At 35.1% G+C, this 20,578-nt stretch overlaps 1 protein-coding gene and 1 long non-coding RNA gene across 4 annotated transcripts in view; both read right to left on the reverse strand.

Annotated features, from left to right (window-relative positions):
- Positions 1 to 20,578, reverse strand: part of LOC136753038 (uncharacterized) — a 59,097-nt gene that overhangs the window by 26,661 nt on the left and 11,858 nt on the right. Inside the window, exon 1 of one of the 3 annotated variants that reach the window (XR_010817386.1) lies at positions 10,365 to 10,984. The exons of the other annotated variants lie outside the window; for them this stretch is intronic. This is a non-coding gene — a long non-coding RNA (uncharacterized LOC136753038). Of the gene's footprint in view, positions 1 to 10,364; positions 10,985 to 20,578 lie in introns of those variants that run through there. 3 annotated transcript variants of the gene reach the window in all.
- On the reverse strand, positions 2,118 to 4,264 carry sox2 (SRY-box transcription factor 2). The gene has a single exon (XM_066708831.1). The coding sequence runs from the start codon at positions 3,859 to 3,861 to the stop codon at positions 2,914 to 2,916; it is 948 nt and encodes a 315-aa protein (XP_066564928.1). The 5' UTR covers positions 3,862 to 4,264; the 3' UTR covers positions 2,118 to 2,913.

Below are 20,578 nucleotides of genomic sequence, written 5' to 3' on the forward strand. Positions count from 1 at the left end.
CACATACAAACACACATATATACACATCAAACTTGGTACATTATAATATAATCCATCTCCAATCGACCTTTATAAATTCATAGTTTATCAAACATGTTCAATGATTACAACCAATTCCACTGGTTTTATAAATAATTAATTGAACCACTGCTCCCTGACCCTTTGAAAGTCCAGTAGGGACACGTTTGTAGTAATAATACTTTGGAATGAGCCCTCGTCAAATATTCATTTAGCGGTTAATGTGAGCTCTTCTCCCCTGAGACGGAGAGTAATAGAAGCTCCATAGCCTTGGCAAGCATCAGTGCTAATCTACCTCTGCAGTTTAGCAAAATATTTTAACACCTCTTAGATATAAAACGCTGTTAAAGTCACAGGGGGTACCATAATCTTATCCTTGGGCTCATTTTAAATACACTAACAAAACGGAGTGACGTTAAATTTACTCGGTAGATCACAACATAAGAGAATGCCTTACGTGAATTTAAGGTTCGGAATTGAATTCCCTTCAATTTAAGTTACGTTTTAGTTTTCACTAGGCTATTTTAAAAACACAGACAACGTGGAGAGAAACCCTTCCAGACCATTAGAGGATAATACATACATACACACACACACACACACACACACACACACACATATATAAACAAACATATAACATATTATTAGATTCGTAAGAAATTACAAATGCTGTATCCACTATTTAATTATTGAAAGTTGTTCCTTCTCAGGATATTACAAAAAAACAAACGTACTCCGAAGTAAGCTTCCGCTTGTGCTTCTAGTAACTGAATTTAATGCTGAGGCTGTTAAATGTAGGTTACACATAAACCAGTTAAACGACTAATTCTTACAGACACAAATATTATAAGACAGTGTCTATGTACTGGTTTGGGTAGTGAAATGGCAATATATATACATACGATATGTATGTGTGAAGTGTTAAAAAAATCTTTTAGAGACATTTGATATCTGCTTAAACTTTTGTGTAATTAAATTACATAAATTTATACATTCAAAGGACCACAATTTTCTTAATTGAAAAAAACGGAAAGAAACAACATGCTATTCCCCATATGGCTGTATTTAATACTTTACGCTAAATAAAACGTATATTATGTTATGTTATGTATTATATTATATATTTTCATATTTAAGACATACATTTAAACAATAAATAATCACAACATTTCCAAAACAATTAGTCCTAGTTCTTGTATTAAAAATACAATTTGTGTGTGCGTTTTATACTATTGCAATTACACAACATTCTTACGATTGTACCCCGATTGTACCATTCTCAACACAGGAAACAGAGATTAGCATTTAACAATATAAACGATCGTATCGCAATCGTCATGAAACATAAATCAAGATCTTTGACTAATACTTGAAAAATAAAATACCTTCCGTGACAGTTATAGCTATGCGATGAAGATAAAGATATGTAAAATTAAAAACTACCTCAGTGCGAATCTTCAACTTATTGGACGTTATATCTCGTCTCTTGAAATCAGAAAGGATTACCAAAGGTTTACAGGGGGAAAAGTTTCGAGCGATGACGGCTCTTCTCACACCAGAAGACGTAAAGCTTGTTTTCACTAAAAAATAGAAACACCGTTAACTCGAGTCTCATAACACAACAGCTAAGCATTTCATTGCTTTAATTCCTTAATTACTACAACAATTAAAACATAAAAAATGTTGTACTGTGAAAGAATATACTATTTTTCTCACGCTGACTTGACATTTATTTGACACAGCCCCGTGTGTACAGCTTAATATAAATTAATATTAATATTAAGTTGGTGATATTCTTATTTCAGTAAAAATCTCTAAATATAAAACATTTTTGTAATAATAAACAACAAGTGGATAAATAATACGTTCAGAAAAAGCATACTGCTTTCCCTCTATCATTTATGCATCCCAAATGTGTGTATGTGTGTATGTAATTATACATTATAATCATGATTAATCTTCAAAGTATTTTAATTTAATGTCTTTCAATTTAAGGCATCATTTCTTTTTTCTTTTTCTTTTAGGGAACGTAAAATAAATGCACTGGCAGTCACAACACAGAACTAAAAATGATTAACAAAATCAAAACTCCAACAATATTCAAGTATCAAATTTCAAAAATTTATTCAATTCAAACTCTGCATAATGAAAGAAAAAAAAACGTAAGCTGAAGTTGTAACTCGTATAATTATGTTATTAGTTCAAATATATACATGGAGTGTCGGCTTCTTGAGCTGAACGTAAAAATACAACTACGGAAATTAAAATTAAAAAACTTAAAATATCACATTTAATTTACAGAAATATGACAAACCAAGAGAAAATAATGAACATAAACTTCATGTTTTCTACCAAATGAAAAGTGGGAAACAAAATATATAAATTAACAGTTATGTATAACCTGTGAGATAAAGATATTTTAACAAATGTAAAACGGTTTAGTATAGTCTATTTTACCTTCAAGGAGAAACCTTTACGGAGTTTACATATCCTCTTTCCTTTCACTCTTTAGCATTAGAACCCAATTCAACGCGATTTTGAATTATTTCGTTATTTTACAGCTGTTAATAAAATTGGCAACTTCTTATAGTTTACAAACATTAGACATTTGTTTGCGCTGTTTCTTTGATAAATACTGTACAAAGGTTGCTTGCAATAATAAAACATTTGATTGAGACTAGCTCTATTTTTTATATTTTTCATTTTATAATGGTAAAGTCTTTTGCAAAACTTTTGCAAAGTTCCTACCGTTTCACTATAGTATATTTTTCTTTAAAAGGAAAGAAAAAAGTGTTGTGTTCTTTCCTTGAGTTCTATACAACTTCTTTCCTTCCCCCAAACATGTTCTGTACAAAAATAGTCCAGACAAGTCCAGTTTCTATAATAAAAGTTAATTTACATGTGTGATAGTGGGAGTGTGCCGTTAATTGTTGTGCCGGGTACAGGTGCACTCTGGTAGTGTTGGGACATGTGCAGTCTGCTTTGGGTAGTGGGTTCTGGTACTTCAGCACCTGGTAGGTACATGCTGATCATGTCCCGAAGGTCTCCGCTCTGACACGGAGGGGCCCTGGAATGAGAAGACGAGGTGACTACAGGTGGGCTCGAGCTGGACTCGGACTTGACTACCGAGCCCATCGAAGCCAATGTCATGCCCGGGGTTCCTTGCTGTGAGTAGGACATGCTATACGTGGGAGATCCGTTCATATAGGTCTGTGAGCTGGTCATAGAATTGTACTGAAGCGCGCTCATGTCATAGCGATGCATGGGCTGCATTTGTGCGGTGTTGTGAGCGTTCAAGCCCGGGTGCTGCGGGTAACCAAGCTGCTCCTGCATCATGCCATAGCCCCCGTTGGTCCAGCCATTCATGTGTGCATAGCTGTCCATCCTCTGATTGACCCCAGCGCCCAAGCCAGACCCTACACCCACACCGGTGCTCATGGAGTTGGCACCCGGCGCAAGAAGCCCGCCCGGCAGAGTGTATTTGTCTTTCTTCATCAGCGTCTTCGTTTTCCGCCTCGGTCTGTATTTGTAATCCGGATGCTCCTTCATGTGCAAAGCTCGCAGACGCTTTGCCTCGTCGATGAAAGGTCGCTTTTCGTTCTCGGATAGAAGTTTCCATTCGGCCCCGAGTCTTTTGCTGATTTCAGAATTGTGCATTTTCGGGTTCTCCTGCGCCATTTTCCTGCGTTGCCCCCTCGACCACACCATGAACGCGTTCATGGGTCTCTTTACCCGGTCCGGACTATTTTTCTGGCTGTTGCCTGATGCATTGGAGTTGCCCGTAACCCCCGAATTAGGCTGAGGGGCGGGGGGTTTCAGTTCTGTTTCCATCATGTTGTACATTCAAGCTGATTGTGAGTAACCTGCTGCACCAAATGGAAAAAAGTCCAAAACAGAGGTAGTTGCGCTGTTGTTACCTTGCCTTTTCAGCAACTTTGCTGAAAAAGTAAACGACTTTCTCCCTCGTTCACCCAGCCTCTCTCTCTCTCTCTCTCTCTCTCTCTCTCTCTCTCTCTCTCTCTCTCTCTCTCTCTCTCTCTAGGTCCTGCTGTGTCCACAAACTTCTCTCTTGGTCTTTAAGAATCAACAAACTTCTTTCCCCCCTTCAGTAGAGCCTTGACAACTCCTGATACTTTTTGAACAAGTTAATAGACAACCATTCATGTGATGAGGGCTGTCAGGGAATAAATGGGTTTTACCTGACCAATCACAGAGCGACTGCTCCCTCGGTCAGGACTGAGTCTTTTATTAGCATAAAGGGGCGGGGTTACTACCGGTCAGCGTTTGTACTGTGAGGCAGAGGCTGCTTGAAGTCAGCCAATAGAGACTCTATATTAATTCTTATAGCAAGTGTTCAAGCGAATATTTTTTTACAAGCCTGTCATAGTAAAAGTGCTATATTCTCAAATTCATAGGACTATTGTCTAAACTGAGCCAAATTATGTAATACTTTATAACTGGGATATAGTAAAATGGGTAACACACTTCTACATCCTAGGATGCAACGCAGCGCGTCTACTGAAGTTGGTGTGCTTTGGGTTGTATTTATTTGGACCTCACCTAAAACTGCCACGAAAAAACAAACTTTCAACTTTTGGCCTGCTGTTTGCCGTAAACTGTTTGGTTAAATTTCTGTATTGCAGTTATGTTTGCATTGCAAAATATATTTGTTGCTTTGAAAACATACTTTTCCCTTTCAGTATTATCGAATAATATTGCTTTTTCAAAATATGTAGGCCTATTAATAAATATCCGTTTTATTCAAAAGGTATCAGTTCACACACACACACACACACACACACACACACACACACACACACACACACACACACACACACACATTTAATATACCTCTTCCTAAAACAATAGAGCACATTTATTTTGTTCAGATTTAACAACAGTAAAATTGTGAAAAATGAATTTACTAAATACATTTAAATAGAAAAAAAACATACCAAAATAACAACAAAATACAAAATAAACTATAATTACATATACACGCAGTATGTAAACAAGTTTGTTTAAAATATTGTATTCATATGAAATAAAATACAGTTTTTAACTAAAGTTCGGTAACACATAGCCGGTATTTGTATGTGAAATAAAAAGGCATTCATTTTCTTGAATTTTATTTTATGTTTTCGATCTAGAAATAATAAAAATTGGATTTTTAGATGTTCCCCTCTTGTTAAAATGTGAGGACTTCAATTGAGTATTCCTGAATGCCAATAGAAACGGCAGCATGTCTATCTCAAATAGATAGTTTTGTTGCCGTTGTTGTCACTACATCGGCTCAAACAAAAGCTCGTCTAAGTTTACTTCACATGTGTTGATCTTTGTTGCTAAAATGCTCTTGACCACAAATGAAAAATAAAATACTGTTGTCTCTCCTCTACCAAGCACTTTCACCGAGGGCTGCTAACTGCAGTTCATGGACAAGGCTCATTACACAATAATACACTGTATTCACCTTCAACACCAATACATCTACGGCGACTTTAAAATTGTATATTTTTCTTTCTTAATTATTAGCAAAATACACTTTACCTCATCAGTTCAAATAAGGTAAATACATATAATTAATTTAATAGGTTTTAAATATAGTTGAATAAACCTTCTACAGTTCCTCCACTATACTACTACTGCTGCTGCTACTACTACTACTACTTCTACTACTTAGTTACTTCTGATATCCTTCTGCTACACAAGTAAACGAAAACACTAACATGCGAAACTTTGGCCCATCTATCTATCTAAATCTATATCTATGTCTATATCTATCTATCTATCTATCTATCTATCTATCTATATATATATATATATATATATATATATATATATATATATATATGCATGTGTGTATGTATGTATGTGTGTTCTGACACATTGCTATGAAGCAACAGCGCCGTCAACTGGTTGTTTAATTCACAACAATGTAAATGCGCAGGAATACATTTACAACTAACTGCTTACAATAAATCAATACAATTTGTTCATTTTCGTGTGTGACTTTGTATTGTTTTTCATAAAACAATGTTTTTAAAGGGTTAACGTTTGGACATATGGTTTATAGCTAGCTGTTAGAGGAATTTAATGTGGATGTTAAAAATTGCATGGGATAAAACAAATTGAGTCATTTCTATAAGTAATTATATTAGTGCCGAATAGTAGAAAAAGTGGAAGTCAGAATCTGTGAAAAACGCGTGGCGTTCAAATAGGTGCAACAGGTTTTTTTTTTTTTTTTTTTTTTTTTACCGCTGATTTGTATTGTAATCACATTACTGTATTGTTGGTTTTACTGTAAAATTGTTTTGTTTTTGTTAGAATACCACAGCCTCGAATATTGTACACTGAATTGCAGGAGTTAAATATGTATAGATTTAAAAAGATAAAAAATAAAAATGCTGAACGAGAATTTTGTATGTACATTATGATCATTATTATTAAACTTTATATATAATATCGTATTATTTTGCAATATATTATTGAATTGAGACCAGAACGTTTAGCAGTTTGATATCTTGCAAATACTCTTAAATGAAAGTATACTTTCAAATTTAAAGCTGATAAATATTATAACAATTCAGAACCACTTAGTTACCATTCATCTAATATGCATAACCAATATTGAGGGACAGAATACGGGCTATTCATCAAAGGAATATGTTTTCATTCACAGAGGCATTGGGGTGCAAGAAAGTTTAATTGCCAGGTGCGTTTCCACTCACGGCATCTCTTCTGCCTTCTTTTCCTCTGTCCCTGTCTGTTGCGCCATTATAGTTAAATTAAATGTATTTCTACACACTGTAACTGTCAAGCTAATATTCCGTTTATTTTAATGATTGAGCATTCATTAATATTCAAAAATAACTGATTGACGAATATTTATTCATGATAATACACTTTTAAACTTAAAAAAGGGAGGAAGAAAAAGGGTGGGGGGTTGCGACTGCACTTCGATCTGTCTATGTTAAACGCATAACCACGGTGTGAACTCCTGCGAAATTGAAATCTGCGAAAAGTATTTTATATTTATATTTTAACTGAGGTTTAACTTCTAGGTAATTGGGTGAAAACTAGCGAAGCATCTGACTATTATGATGCTTGTGAAAATGCTTCTTTTCTGCATCTGCATTTGAGTGTGTTCCCCCTCATTCCTAATCTTCTTATGGAAATGAAGGAGAGCAGCGGGGAACCTACAGGACCCTAGGAGAATGTCCTTGTTAACTGGAATTTCTCAGCATTGCTAATTAGCACAGAGTTTGACGACCACCGGTACTGGAGGAAACAGTGTTTAACCACTCACACTCTCATAAGGGAGAAGACTCACTATTCTTCATAATTAAGAAGCTAAAGACCCCCTAGAACAGTTTTGCAGTGTTATCATGCATTATTATTAATATTAATATTATTATAACGGAAATATAATATAACACTTTTGGGTCTGGGAAAGTACACGACAATTGTTATCCACCAAAAACGTCTGTTCAAATTAAACTTCAATTCAGGCGAAGTATAGGCGCCCTGCTAGTTTAACTTGCAACACCATATGTTCAAAGTATTATCAAAAAACAATATACTGAAGCAAGCACCATTACTAATACTAACGATTTTTCAACACATTTTAATATTAGATTTTTCTGACACTTTTCCTTTATACTAGGCTACTTTTTTGATCGATTGACCTTAGTACAAACATAAACAAACCGAGGACAGTCTAGTCAGCAGATTCAGAGTGTTATTTTAAAGTTATTTATTTTGTAAAAAGAAATCATCTAATGTGTGAAAAACATACAATAATTAATTGTATATTTGTTTGATTGTATAAACACACACACACACACACACACACACACACATATATATATATATATATATATATATATATATATCATCCGTAACCTAATTCGTTTGAGCACCAGGAAAATAAAGCATAAACCTTCAATCAATTATTTTTAAATGTGCAGGCCCTAAACCTATACTTAAGTGTTATTCAACTCTACGACATAGAATATATATATATATATATATATATATATATATATATATATATATATATATATATATATATATATACATTAGAACCAAATCAAGAATCGCCAAATAGTGTTAAAACATTTAAACGATGAATAGAAAACAAACGAGAAACCGAAGCTACACATTAATATTATTTTGAAATTTGTATCCAGTTTCCGATCAGAAGAAAACATTTGTCTGATTGTCTGAATCGTGTGGTGAGAAATATAATTAAGACAACTACATCGTCGTATTGTTTAATTTAACTGCAGATGTAACTATATACATTGATTTCAATTGACCTTAATTAAAAAAAAATCCCCATGATCTTGTGAAATTAAGGTAGGAATGGAATCGATTTGAATAGTGCGAAAACAAACCGGGTTGCTCTAATTTGTCTGTCACCTGTTTTCGCGGAAATCTTCACAGACATTACTGAGATTCTATAGATTCCAATACATCCCTTCACTTCTTTTGACAGGAGCGATAGTATAAGGATAACATATTTCAAGAATAGGGTATGGGCCTACTAAAATAACATATAATTCCTTTAGTACACAATGGTGTTTTATATATTTAATATAGCATATCATTGTAAACAACAACAACAACAACAATAATAATAGCATAAAATGAGGACGTCTGATATACAGTATACATTAAACCATTGTTCACTTTTTGAAGGTAGCCTATCTACCTGTGTACAGCTGCTGCCTTGCGGTGATTGTAAAACTTTACTTTGTCCACTAGGGGCCGGGCCAATGTCTACCTTTCTTAACCTGAGGAACACAAACGGAACCTAAACCTCTCCCAGAGGCGCACCGCTTTCGACAGTCTTAGAATTATAATACATTCGTAGAATTATGACATTTTTTTACAACTTGCTTCTGCCTAGAAAGTCTAGATGTACTCAAAAACATTTCAGCCATATTTTGGTAACAACACCTTATTTTACACACAGGGTACCTTTACCTGAGTTAACCTCTATTATATCCTTTACGCCGTATCTGTAATTTAATAACACATTTTCAATCGTCAGCACATTATAATTTGTATTCGTATTATTCTAATCTTTGTCAACCCAAATGTGTGTACAGGTGCAGGTTAGGTGAATAAATCTAATATACATGTAGAATCTGAATTCACATATCAAGTCTAATTACAGAAGATAGAGAAGTATAGGACAGGGCTGAAATTAGCAATAATTACTTGTCTTTTAAATTCGATGAAGCTCTTGCTCAGCTTACCAGTGTCGGGCCATACATAAGATTTCCTATCAAAACCTTATCTCGGTCAATCACAATTCTCTCGTTTAGGCTTTAACATTTATCTTCCTGATTTCACAGCCTTCACCCACGGTGGCCTGCATCCGACTGTAAGGGGCATCATATGTTTTTATCTAATATGTAGCCTATATTTATAGATAATTTATATACATCTATATGCAGTTCTGAATGTCTACCATATATCATTGATCTATCTATCTATCTATCTATCTATCTATCTATCTATCTATCTATCCAGATAAACACACGCGAGTGCAGACGATGTGTATTACATTATGCAGCCTACTTTTACGAATATTTATTTTCAAGGAAAAAACGATTTTGTAAATAATAATAATAATAATTATTATCATCATAATGTATTATTTTAGTAGTAGTAGCAGTTTATGTTATTTTACAGATACTATATATTGAGCATGTGTAATTATATTTGTGTATTTTTGGAAGAGGACACTTTCGTTTCGGCATTTTCTGTAACTTGTCATTACAGTGTCCAAAAATAAATGTCAACCAAAAGGTGGCGATAGGTTGCATGAACCTGCACCCCCCTCTTTCTCTCCCATGGTTCGCGATGCGTTTCTCCGTTTGCATAGTTAAATAAAACCAACCTTTGTAATAAAACAAAAGTCCTTATAAGAACAGGAGCGATATCTACTTCGTCTTTCTCTTATTACCAATTAATAAAATATAATAACGGAGAAAAAATAAACCGAAAGCTCTAAATAGCCTACTTAATTGCTTAAGAATAAGTTACACGACTGTATTTTAAATTATACAATTGCCTTTTCTGAGTTTCACATTTAAATGACACGATGCTAGAACTAAAGTAATACACATATATAGCTGTAAATAACCAACACTCTGATTCTCACCTACCATTGTAGGCAACGCCGCTAAACACAACTCATGTCAAAAAAGCAAATCCCATTCCAAATATGCTATCACATTTTTATTTTTTCATTTCAGATTGTTTGGCAATACGAAGGCAGACTTCCAAATTTCAACTGCAGCTAGCTCACTGCACTCTGCTATTTCGCTACTTACATGCCAGCTCGGACGCTGTCCTCATCGCCGATTGATTGACAGAAAAGGTTACTACATCCACCGACTCAAGAGCCACACTTCAGCCGCTCTTTATCCCTTTGATCTGGGATGAGAGATTCGCATTCTTGCTCTGTATGATCAGTCCATGGCTAGGAATCCGCGACGCCTCGGTCGCTGCTGCAGTGTTCTCGGTCCAGCGCGGCTGAACCTGCAGTTCTCGCTAAATGTTATCCTTAGTATCCTATCTCTGCAAAAAGAAAAGCCGTTTATGGCTAGAAACATCTAAAAAAGGACCGATTTAAAAAGACGAAGAATGCATGAAGAATAATAAAAAGTCAGTTATACCAAGTCTGCTTTATACCCCCACCAAACAGAACGAGATGAGAAAGCATTATATTTTTTCAGTGGGTATTCAAAGATAATTTGGATCCATTGTTTCTGCTACAGATGGTTCTTTTAATACAATAACACTGCTCTTTGTGAATACTACCCACAATAAAAATCTAAAGCGTTCTCCTGAATACCCATTTTGTTCTCTCTTGTATAGGGCCAACAAAAGCTGCCGTGAGGTAATGGGTTCTGTTTATTGAAGCCATAGAATTGGAATTTGATAAAGTTTTTTTTTTTTTCTCAGAAAAGACGTTTCAAGGTCGAATTATATTCCTTATTTGAACATAGCCATTATTATTATTATTATTATTATTATTATTATTATTATTATTATTATTATTATTATTTTACGACTTTTGTTGATTGAACAAAACGTTTGTCTTTCCACAACATTTATTTTTAAAATAAGATTGAAATGCAATTTATAATTAAGATTTGTCTTTAATTTTCTTATTTTTAAACACAATTCAGGCTGGACACTTCTACCAGACAACTAAATAATTTAAGAATTTATTAATAAGTAAGGCATTGTTGTATGTCTTTATTGAACGAATCAGGTGGCTTTAAATTCAGCTTTTAAATGCCAAACATATACTTCTGGATCTGGGTCTGAACAAAGGCGTTTCAAATCTTAATATAATAACTTTTACAGTGGATTTTATATCTTTGTATTGGCATCATTTTTCAACAAGCTAAAATGATTGAATTTGGCTTTCACAAAGTATGCGATGAAAAAGGGGTTGTGCAGCCTTTTGCAGAGCCGGTGTTCAATTTACTGTTGGAGCAATTTTTAATTAAGCAATGGGTAATCAATAAAGCGGTTATGGTGTTACAATAGGGTTATACAAGGTTATCCAAACAAACTACATTACATGTCACTGGTCAGTAAGGACAACTTCAGTCTCCGTGTCACCTAGACTTTGGATTTGGCTGTAGTTGAGGTCTTTATCAGATTTGACAGTGAGCTCCAAAAGAAAGTAACAATCTTAGACAAAAGAACTCGGCAGGGAAAGTTGTTAGTCACTGACTCTGTATTTGTCCACCTTTCTATAGGAATTACTGCCTCCTTCCACCTTCCTATAGCTCCACACTGACAGTAATCCACTCCAGCAGCTCTAAGGTTTTGTCTTTTCATGGAACATGGCTCACTGTTAATCTCCAAGGTACAGCTACAAGAGGATGTAATAATGACTTCAATCAAACACTACCTCCTTTAATGAGCTTTTAAGGTGCAACCAACATAATGATGGAGTTTAAAATATTATCCAAGGGAATGCTAATAACAAACAAAACAATAATTAGTGATAGGATAATTAAAGTAACTGAAATATTATGTGGTTATGTATTATTATTATTATTATTATTATTATTATTATTATTATTATTATTATTACCACCATAATTGTAAAACCAGAATCTGGACATCTATATTTTTATAAGTTTAGTTTTTAACATATTTAAATAAACCAATTTGGTTTTCTTGCCCATCAAACACCAGCCCCCAGCTCTACTTCTTTTTTTCTTTAACTCTTCAAAGGTATTATGGTTAAAGTATTACTGTCAAAAGGATTACTAGATTTTCTGTCAGTAATATGCTTTGTTGCAGATCTTCTTATTACTTTGATCTACATGCAACCAATCAAAGTAAAATAAATAAAATAATGTCTAAATTAGCATTAGTTTTTGATTAAAATGACTGAATAATGTTATAAAGTAACATAACTTGATGCTTAAAAAGAAGGCATAATAGCAACACATTTAAAAATTTAACTTTACAGTGCATGATGTTTAACAAAATCCAAATGCCTTTCAAAAGGCCTGAGAGCCTGAAGAGTCCAAATAATCGAGAGAGAGATGCATGGTCAATCAAAAGGAATTTAATACGAGTGACCGATGTCCAGGAGAGGCAATCTGAAGAACAGTCTCAGAGAAGTTACAAAGTAAAGGCACTTTTATGCAGACCAGACAGGAGAGAAAGATAACAGGGCCTGCATGTCTTTTCTGTGAAGAGTGGAAGGTTGGTTTTGGCCTGACAGCTGGTCAGGAAGACCCAGATATGGTCAAACCAGGGTAAAATTGAGGCATATGTAATGTTTAGTATAAGGGAGGCTTGTACAATGTATCAAGCCCAAATTGCTGGTGAAAACTCATTCTTATCAGACCCTGTTCTTCTAGGTATCAGGGTTGAACTATAGCACAGTACCGTTGCACAGTAAGACCATGAGACAGTGACCTTGTTTGCACAGACACACAGAGAAAGACATGTGGATCTTCAGGCCCATATCGGCATCATGAAACATTCATTAATATAGGGATGACACGTCTGCATGATGTTCATGTGCATTTATTTATTTTAGCAGCAGCCTGTTATGAGCCATCTGCACTGTGTTCTTGCTGAGGATATAAACACATTCTGACTTACAGTAGCCATCAACAGGAATCACACAGTCTGTGAGAAAGAGTGAATAAGTAAATGAGAACTGACTAGAATAATTCACAGTTTTATTTGTTTCTCTCTCCCACATTCAAAATGTTGTGGCTAAGGATGCAGTGTCATTATTATTTGTTCAGCTACTGTGAGACTATATGTCCAAAATATTTTATTTTTATTGCTGGAATTTGAGAGAAATACTGACACCCCATTGCAGAAAGAAGTTAATTTCCACAGAGGAAGACTGGTCTAGTGGCACTACTCTGGGAGGGCATAACTAGACATGTTCCTCCCAGGCCCTATCCCACTGCTTGTTTCAAACACCTGTACTATACATGCTATCTTAAATCCTTTATAAAACATGTGGATTATGATGTTATTTATTTATTTATTTATTTATTTATTTATTTAATTTAGCAACATTTTATATTCAAGGTATCAATCTAGCTTAAAATTAAAGCAGCTCCCCTCCCCCAACACACACACACACACACACACACACACACACCCTCTTTCTCAATTGTTTTTCTCATAACAAATATCTTGCATTTCTCCTTTACAGTCAGTAGGTCTTGTTTTGGATCCACACTTCTGCCTGTCTTTGGCACTTAGGTCTAATTTTTACAAGACAGAACTCACAATGCAACCCTTTCACATTGAAGCATTCTTTACAGATGATAGTAATTAAAACAGCAATTTTAGTCTTAAGATGCAATCCTTAATGACAAGCACCACTACTATCAGGTTATATTTTAATACATGCAGTAATGACTGCATGACTTAAAAACTTAAATGTAAAAGACACAGAGATAATCACTTTTTTAATATACAGAGAGGTATATTTGTTTCAATTTTTATTTTGAAATCTGATAGAAATAACATAAAATGTAATGGTAATTCTAATCAGAAACAGGCTGAGGTGTCATAAAACAGTTTAGGTCTCTTGTGTTTGCCTGGATCTAGGTCTGTGCCTTATCCAGTGATCTGTCAAGTAGACTAAACATCCTGATTGAGAAATATTAAATATTAAATGAAATAAGCTTACTGAATGCAGTAAGCTTGTAAAAAGCATGTGTGGACCTTTAAGATTATTTACAATATTACAGATTTACCAAAGTATTTGGTAAATGAACGAATCAAACCTGGGCTTTAAGACTTTTCTGGAACAGCTGGACACATTTCTGTCAGTTTTCCAAGAAGTGACTAGACAGATGCACAAATAATGTCCAAGATCTGTGTGTGAGGCACAGAGCAAAATGCACTGACCAGTGAAATAATGAACACTCTTGACATGTTACAGTATAGTGAAGATATGAGCTGTACACAACTGAAGAAGAACTCCACAAAATGTGTGAGTATTAATTTCCAGCTGTGGACTGTGGACTCTTTTCTTAATTATTGTATAAATGTTAATTATTATAGTGGAATTATAGATTGAGGGTAAAATGTTTCTTTACCCACCAATATATTTATGTTTAAATTTCATTTTTTCTACCCTAAGTGCGAACTCATGTATTTCAGTTAACACTGCCATAATCGTTCTTATCTATTTATCTGCTTGTGGTGGTGCTTGTAAGCATTACCTGTATATGCGTGACCAGTTTGCTTGTCTGACTGGGTGTGGGTATTTCTTTCTTTCTTTCTTTCTTTCTTTCTTTCTTTACTTACTTACAAGTTAATTGTAAACCAATAATTTTACAAAAAGGGATATATATATATATATATATATATATATATATATATATATATATACACATATACAGTGAGGGAAAAAAGTATTTGATTTTGTACGTTTGCCCACTGACAAAGAAATGATCAGTCTATAATTTTAATGGTAGGTGTATTTTAACAGTGAGAGACAGAATAACAACAACAAAATCCAGAAAAACGCATTTCAAAAAAGTTATACATTTATTTGCATGTTAATGAGTGAAATAAGTATTTGATCCCCTATCAATCAGCAAGATTTCTGGCTCCCAGATGTCTTTTATACAGGTAATGAGCTGAGATTAGGAGCACTCTCTTAAAGGGAGTGCTCCTAATCTCAGCTCGTTACCTGTATAAAAGACACCTGTCCACAGAAGCAATCAATCAATCAGATTCCAAACTCTCCACCATGGCCAAGACCAAAGAGCTGTCCAAGGATGTCAGGGACAAGATTGTAGACCTACACAAGGCTGGAATGGGCTACAAGACCATCGCCAAGCAGCTTGGTGAGAAGGTGACAACAGTTGGTGCGATTATTCGCAAATGGAAGAAACCCAAAATAACTGTCAGTCTCCCTCGGTCTGGGGCTCCATGCAAGATCTCACCCCATGGAGTTTCAATGATCATGAAAATGGTGAGGAATCAGCCCAGAACTACACGGGAGGATCTTGTTAATGATCTCAAGGCAGCTGGGACCATAGTCACCAAGAAAACAATTGGTAACACACTACGCCGTGAAGGACTGAAATCCTGCAGCGCCCGCAAGGTCCCCCTGCTCAAGAAAGCACATGTACAGGCCCGTCTGAAGATTGCCAATGAACATCTGAATGATTCAGAGGAGAACTGGGTGAAAGTGTTGTGGTCAGATGAGACCAAAATCGAGCTCTTTGGCATCAACTCATCTCGCCGTGTTTGGAGGAGGAGGAATGACCCCAAGAACACCATCCCCACCGTCAAACATGGAGGTGGAAACATTATGCTTTGGGGGTGTTTTTCTGCTAAGGGGACAGGACAACTGCACCGCATCAAAGGGACGATGGACGGGGCCATGTACCATCAAATCTTGGGTGAGAACCTCCTTCCCTCAGCCAGGGCATTGAAAATGGGTCGTGGATGGGTATTCCAACATGACAATGACCCAAAACACACAGCCAAGGCAACAAAGGAGTGGCTCAAGAAGAAGCATATTAAGGTCGTGGAGTGGCCTAACCAGTCTCCAGACCTTAATCCCATAGAAAATCTGTGGAGGTAGCTGAAGGTTCGAGTTGCCAAACGTCAGCCTCGAAACCTTAATGACTTGGAGAGGATCTGCAAAGAGGAGTGGCACAAAATCCCTCCTGAGATATGTGCAAACCTGGTGGCCAACTACAAGAAACGTCTGACCTCTGTGATTGCCAACAAGGGTTTTGCCACCAAGTACTAAGTCGAAGGGGTCAAATACTTATTTCCCTCATTAACATGCAAATCAATTTATAACTTTTTTGAAATGCGTTTTTCTGGATTTTGTTGTTGTTATTCTGTCTCTCACTGTTAAAATACACCTACCATTCAAATTATAGACTGATCATTTCTTTGTCAGTGGGCAAACGTACAAAATCAAATACTTTTTCCCCTCACTGTATATGTGTATATATATATATATATATATATATATATATATATATATATATATATAACCCTTTTTGTAAAATTATTGGTTTACAAATAACTTGTAAGTAAGTAAAGAAAGAAAGAAAGAAAGAAATACCCACACCCAGTCAGACAAGCAAACTGGTCACACATATACAGGTAAGCACCACCACAAGCAGATAAATAGATAAGAACGATCATGGCAGTGTTAACTGAAATACATGAGTTCGCACTTAGGGTAGAAAAAACAATATATAAACATAAATATATTGGTGGGTAAAGAAACACACATATATATATGCATGCATTTCTGATCATCCAGAGTGTATAGAAGCAAATTCTCTTCACAGTGATCATTTCCAAGTTTCTCAACACTTTTCAAAGTGTTAATTGTACACTTTTCTGGATGGTCATGCAAGTACACTTTAAAAGTTTTGATTTTAACACTTACACATTTTTGCTGTGTAGGGACTACTAAATAAGCATCATGAAAAGATAATTTAAACGTTTTATTTAGGAAAAACATACAAACAACATCAATCAAAATAACATGAAGTGAGTTTGTGTAGTTCAAGTCTTTGTTGTCCATAAAAATACACCATTAAGCCTTGTATATTATTTTGGTTGGAAAATTGGGAATACCATATCTGAAGCAATAAACTCCTCCTCTCAGTGCACAAAACAGTAACACCTGCATAAAAATGGATTCTTATTTTTGAAACTAATGATGCCATTCTCCAACAGCAGCACAAGTGTCAATCAATCAATGTTAAGTGGTCTCTTATTTATATATATATATATATATAATATTATAATGTTGATGATTTTTCATATGAAAATATTGTTGTTTAAATATGATTTGTTTTCTTTATTATTAAACACATGGAAGAAAATATATGTTTTTTTTATATTTATCTGTCTTCCCCTTGGGGACAAAATATGTTATTCCAAATTAACATGCAATGTAAATACTGATCAAAAAACATATGTCTTATATTTGCTCAATTTGCCCTGCTTGAGTTGCAGTGAATTTAAATTTGTCTGAATAGAAACAAGCAGAACACCATCTCTAAGCAGACATGCATCTGTAGTTCCGGAATATCTTGGCCTCTCACCACTGGAGAACGGAGCTCTGATGTACTTGAATTAATAACAAATAAATGCCAATCAAATGAATAGAAGGACATTTGAAAAGACCAGTAAAACAATTGTTAAAAATACCTAATTATCTGAATCTACAAAATTAATTATTTCCATGCAGGGACATCATGAAACAACTTTGATATAGTGTGTTAAAAAATAATAATAATAATAATAATAATAATAATAATAATAATAATAATAATTATTATTATTATTATTATTATTATTATTATTATTTTGTCAGTATAAAGGTGAATGTTTTGCACATGAAAGTAAGATTTTTGCAGGAATTACATGTGACATGTCTTGGAGATCTAACCATGCACAAGGTCAAAAACATTTCAGTATTGTTTTACTTTTTTTTTACTTTCTGAAAGGTTGCATTTAGTTTTGAATCTCTGAAAGACTCAGTGATGCCAATTTCCTTTTATACAACAGCACTAATGCTCCTTAAAAGCTGTGAAATAAACCTCTCTGATGTCTTTGTCACACTTGAAGACCTGTGGAAACCCTACAATATTCATAATGATGAAAGGAATTTCATTTTAAAAGTTTCATTTGAAATACAGAGTTATCAACTATCTCATGTGAAAAGGAGAACATTATTTATATGCCAGTTTATAAGGGTATGATAATAAATATAGAATATTTAAATCAACTTCATTAAAGCAATGCACAGCATTAAGTACTTTCAAAACATTGTATAGATTATTAATACCTTATTTAAACAACAGCCTTTATTAATAAATAATTAAATACACATAAATAAATAAATGTAATTGTATTGTATTATTTTAATTAACAATGCTTGTCACATTAAAAATAATGAAGAAATGAAGCTAAATGGCATAAACTGTGATTTGCTGTCACTGTGCTAGTCTCACCATCAGCCAGAGCAGCGGTTTGTTTACCAGCCAATTTGAATTAAAATAAAGCTGTGCTTCTGCTGACTGCACATCATTATCCATGAGACTATAATCCCACTAGCGAATCCTACAGCTTCCAGAGCCAGACCTTTTGTTTGGGATTACTGAAAGCTTAGCCTGTAACAAAGAGAAATGAGGCATTCCTCTCATCCTCTGTAATTAAGTGTGGAGAGTAATTTAGAAACTAACCAAGAAAGAAATACATCATAAGAAGGTACATTTTGGATTCCACGGTCAGACAAGACTAGAGGGTAGGGCCTTGTGCTGTTTGTCACCCATCACTGGCAGTAAAACAGCACTTTAATTAATTTAATGTTGAACATATCAGATAATGTATTTCACTGCAATGCAATATATATTTGATATTTCTCCTTTTGTATTTTGATTAACTGAAATCTACTGATATGTTGGCAGAATTTGGGGACACCAGAGGAAGAAGAGAGCAAAACAATGTAGCCTGACACACACACAGAGAAAGACTTCCAGCTCTGCACCCCCCTCTGCTGCTCTGACATTGAAGCAGTCTGTTCTCACTGCTGCCTGACAAACACAGAACTGTCAATCTAAGCAGCAGCACAGCACTACCATTCTTTTTTTCTAAAGAGGGGATTTTTTTGAAAATCTCTTTTATCCCCAATATTTGTTGTGGTGTGTTTCAGCATTTCCTCAGTTTTACAAAAAAAAAAAAAAAATTCAACCTAAAGGATATAGCTGAATGCAATTTAACAATGATTGATACTTATATATAATTAAAAAAAAAGAAAAAGCAGGAAAATAAGTATGGGATTAACCCTAATTGTAACGCCCCACTTTAATTATTTTCTGTAATTATGAAGAGAAAAACAGCAGTGATTTACAAGTGTTTTGAAAACACAATATTTCTCTCAGCTAAACACACTGAGGAAATATAAATACTACAAGAAAGACACAGCAGGACTCAGCTATATAGAGGACAGCTATCCTCACAGAGCTGTGAGGAGGACAATGGAAATGTGTATCAGGACATCTGGCCAAATATCTATTCTGGACAATCCTGCTTAGATGTTCCTGGTGTACTGTCTTCCCTCAGTGTGACAGAAAGCCATGCCCAGGGCAAGGTTCAGGAGAGGACACACCTAAGTTAAGTGGGACAGAGCAGCTCAGAGTGCCATCACCCACTGACTGTAAGCCAGCTCTGTTTAAAACTTGGGCCAGTGCCCCTGCTCTCTCACACAGATTAATTAATCACAGAGATTTATCTTTGGAACACAAACATGACAGCAGGATTTGCAAACACACAAACTGCTAATATGATGGCACATCCTGTGAGTGGTATGCTGTCAGCATTTGACTAAGACCTGGGAGTCACTGGACAATAGCTGTGATCGGCGGACTTTGGGCCGCTCAGCCCACGTCACTCTGCCTACAGACAAGCCGTGACTTCATGTTAATTTCTGTATCCTATGCTTTATTCCCCTTGTTTAAATACTGGTTGTAGAATTTCACAACTAGTCAATAAAAGTACAAAACCAGAGGAAAGATTAATTGCCATCGTCTGCTTGTCTGTGAAAAGCAAAGAAAAGCTTGATTAACGAAAGTCTCACACATCCATTTCCCGCCAAGGAGGAATGGCAGAAACTTATGAGAAAGATCTGTTCGGTCATAAAGCAGGCTCTTAAACTTGAAAAACTAAGCCTGAGTGTAGCAACAGTTTGCAACATCTGCCATCCTTCTGTCTGAGTGTAAACTACTGCCAGAGTGCTCAGCTGACAGTTCCTTTACCTCCTACTGTTAACATCTGCTGTGGTTAACATTACCACCAGTCTCCCTGCTACAAGTAAATGCTAATTGAACAACATTGTCACATGCTCACTGCCACCCATATCGCCCTGACTCCATATATCTCATGTAAAGTCTTAACTTGCCTCCCCACAAAAATGAATTACGAACCCATTTTGAAGATGCAATAGCTCCAACTATTTAAATCAAGTTTAGAAAACTGCATACAA

The sequence above is a fragment of the Amia ocellicauda genome, chromosome 7, assembly GCF_036373705.1.
Source record: "Amia ocellicauda isolate fAmiCal2 chromosome 7, fAmiCal2.hap1, whole genome shotgun sequence".
Taxonomy (NCBI): Eukaryota; Metazoa; Chordata; class Actinopteri; order Amiiformes; family Amiidae; genus Amia; species Amia ocellicauda.

What these genes read in the sequence shown, in the direction of transcription:
- sox2 (XM_066708831.1), bottom strand. Translation starts at nt 3,861, where the DNA reads ATGTACAACATGATGGAAACAGAACTGAAACCCCCCGCCCCTCAGCCT.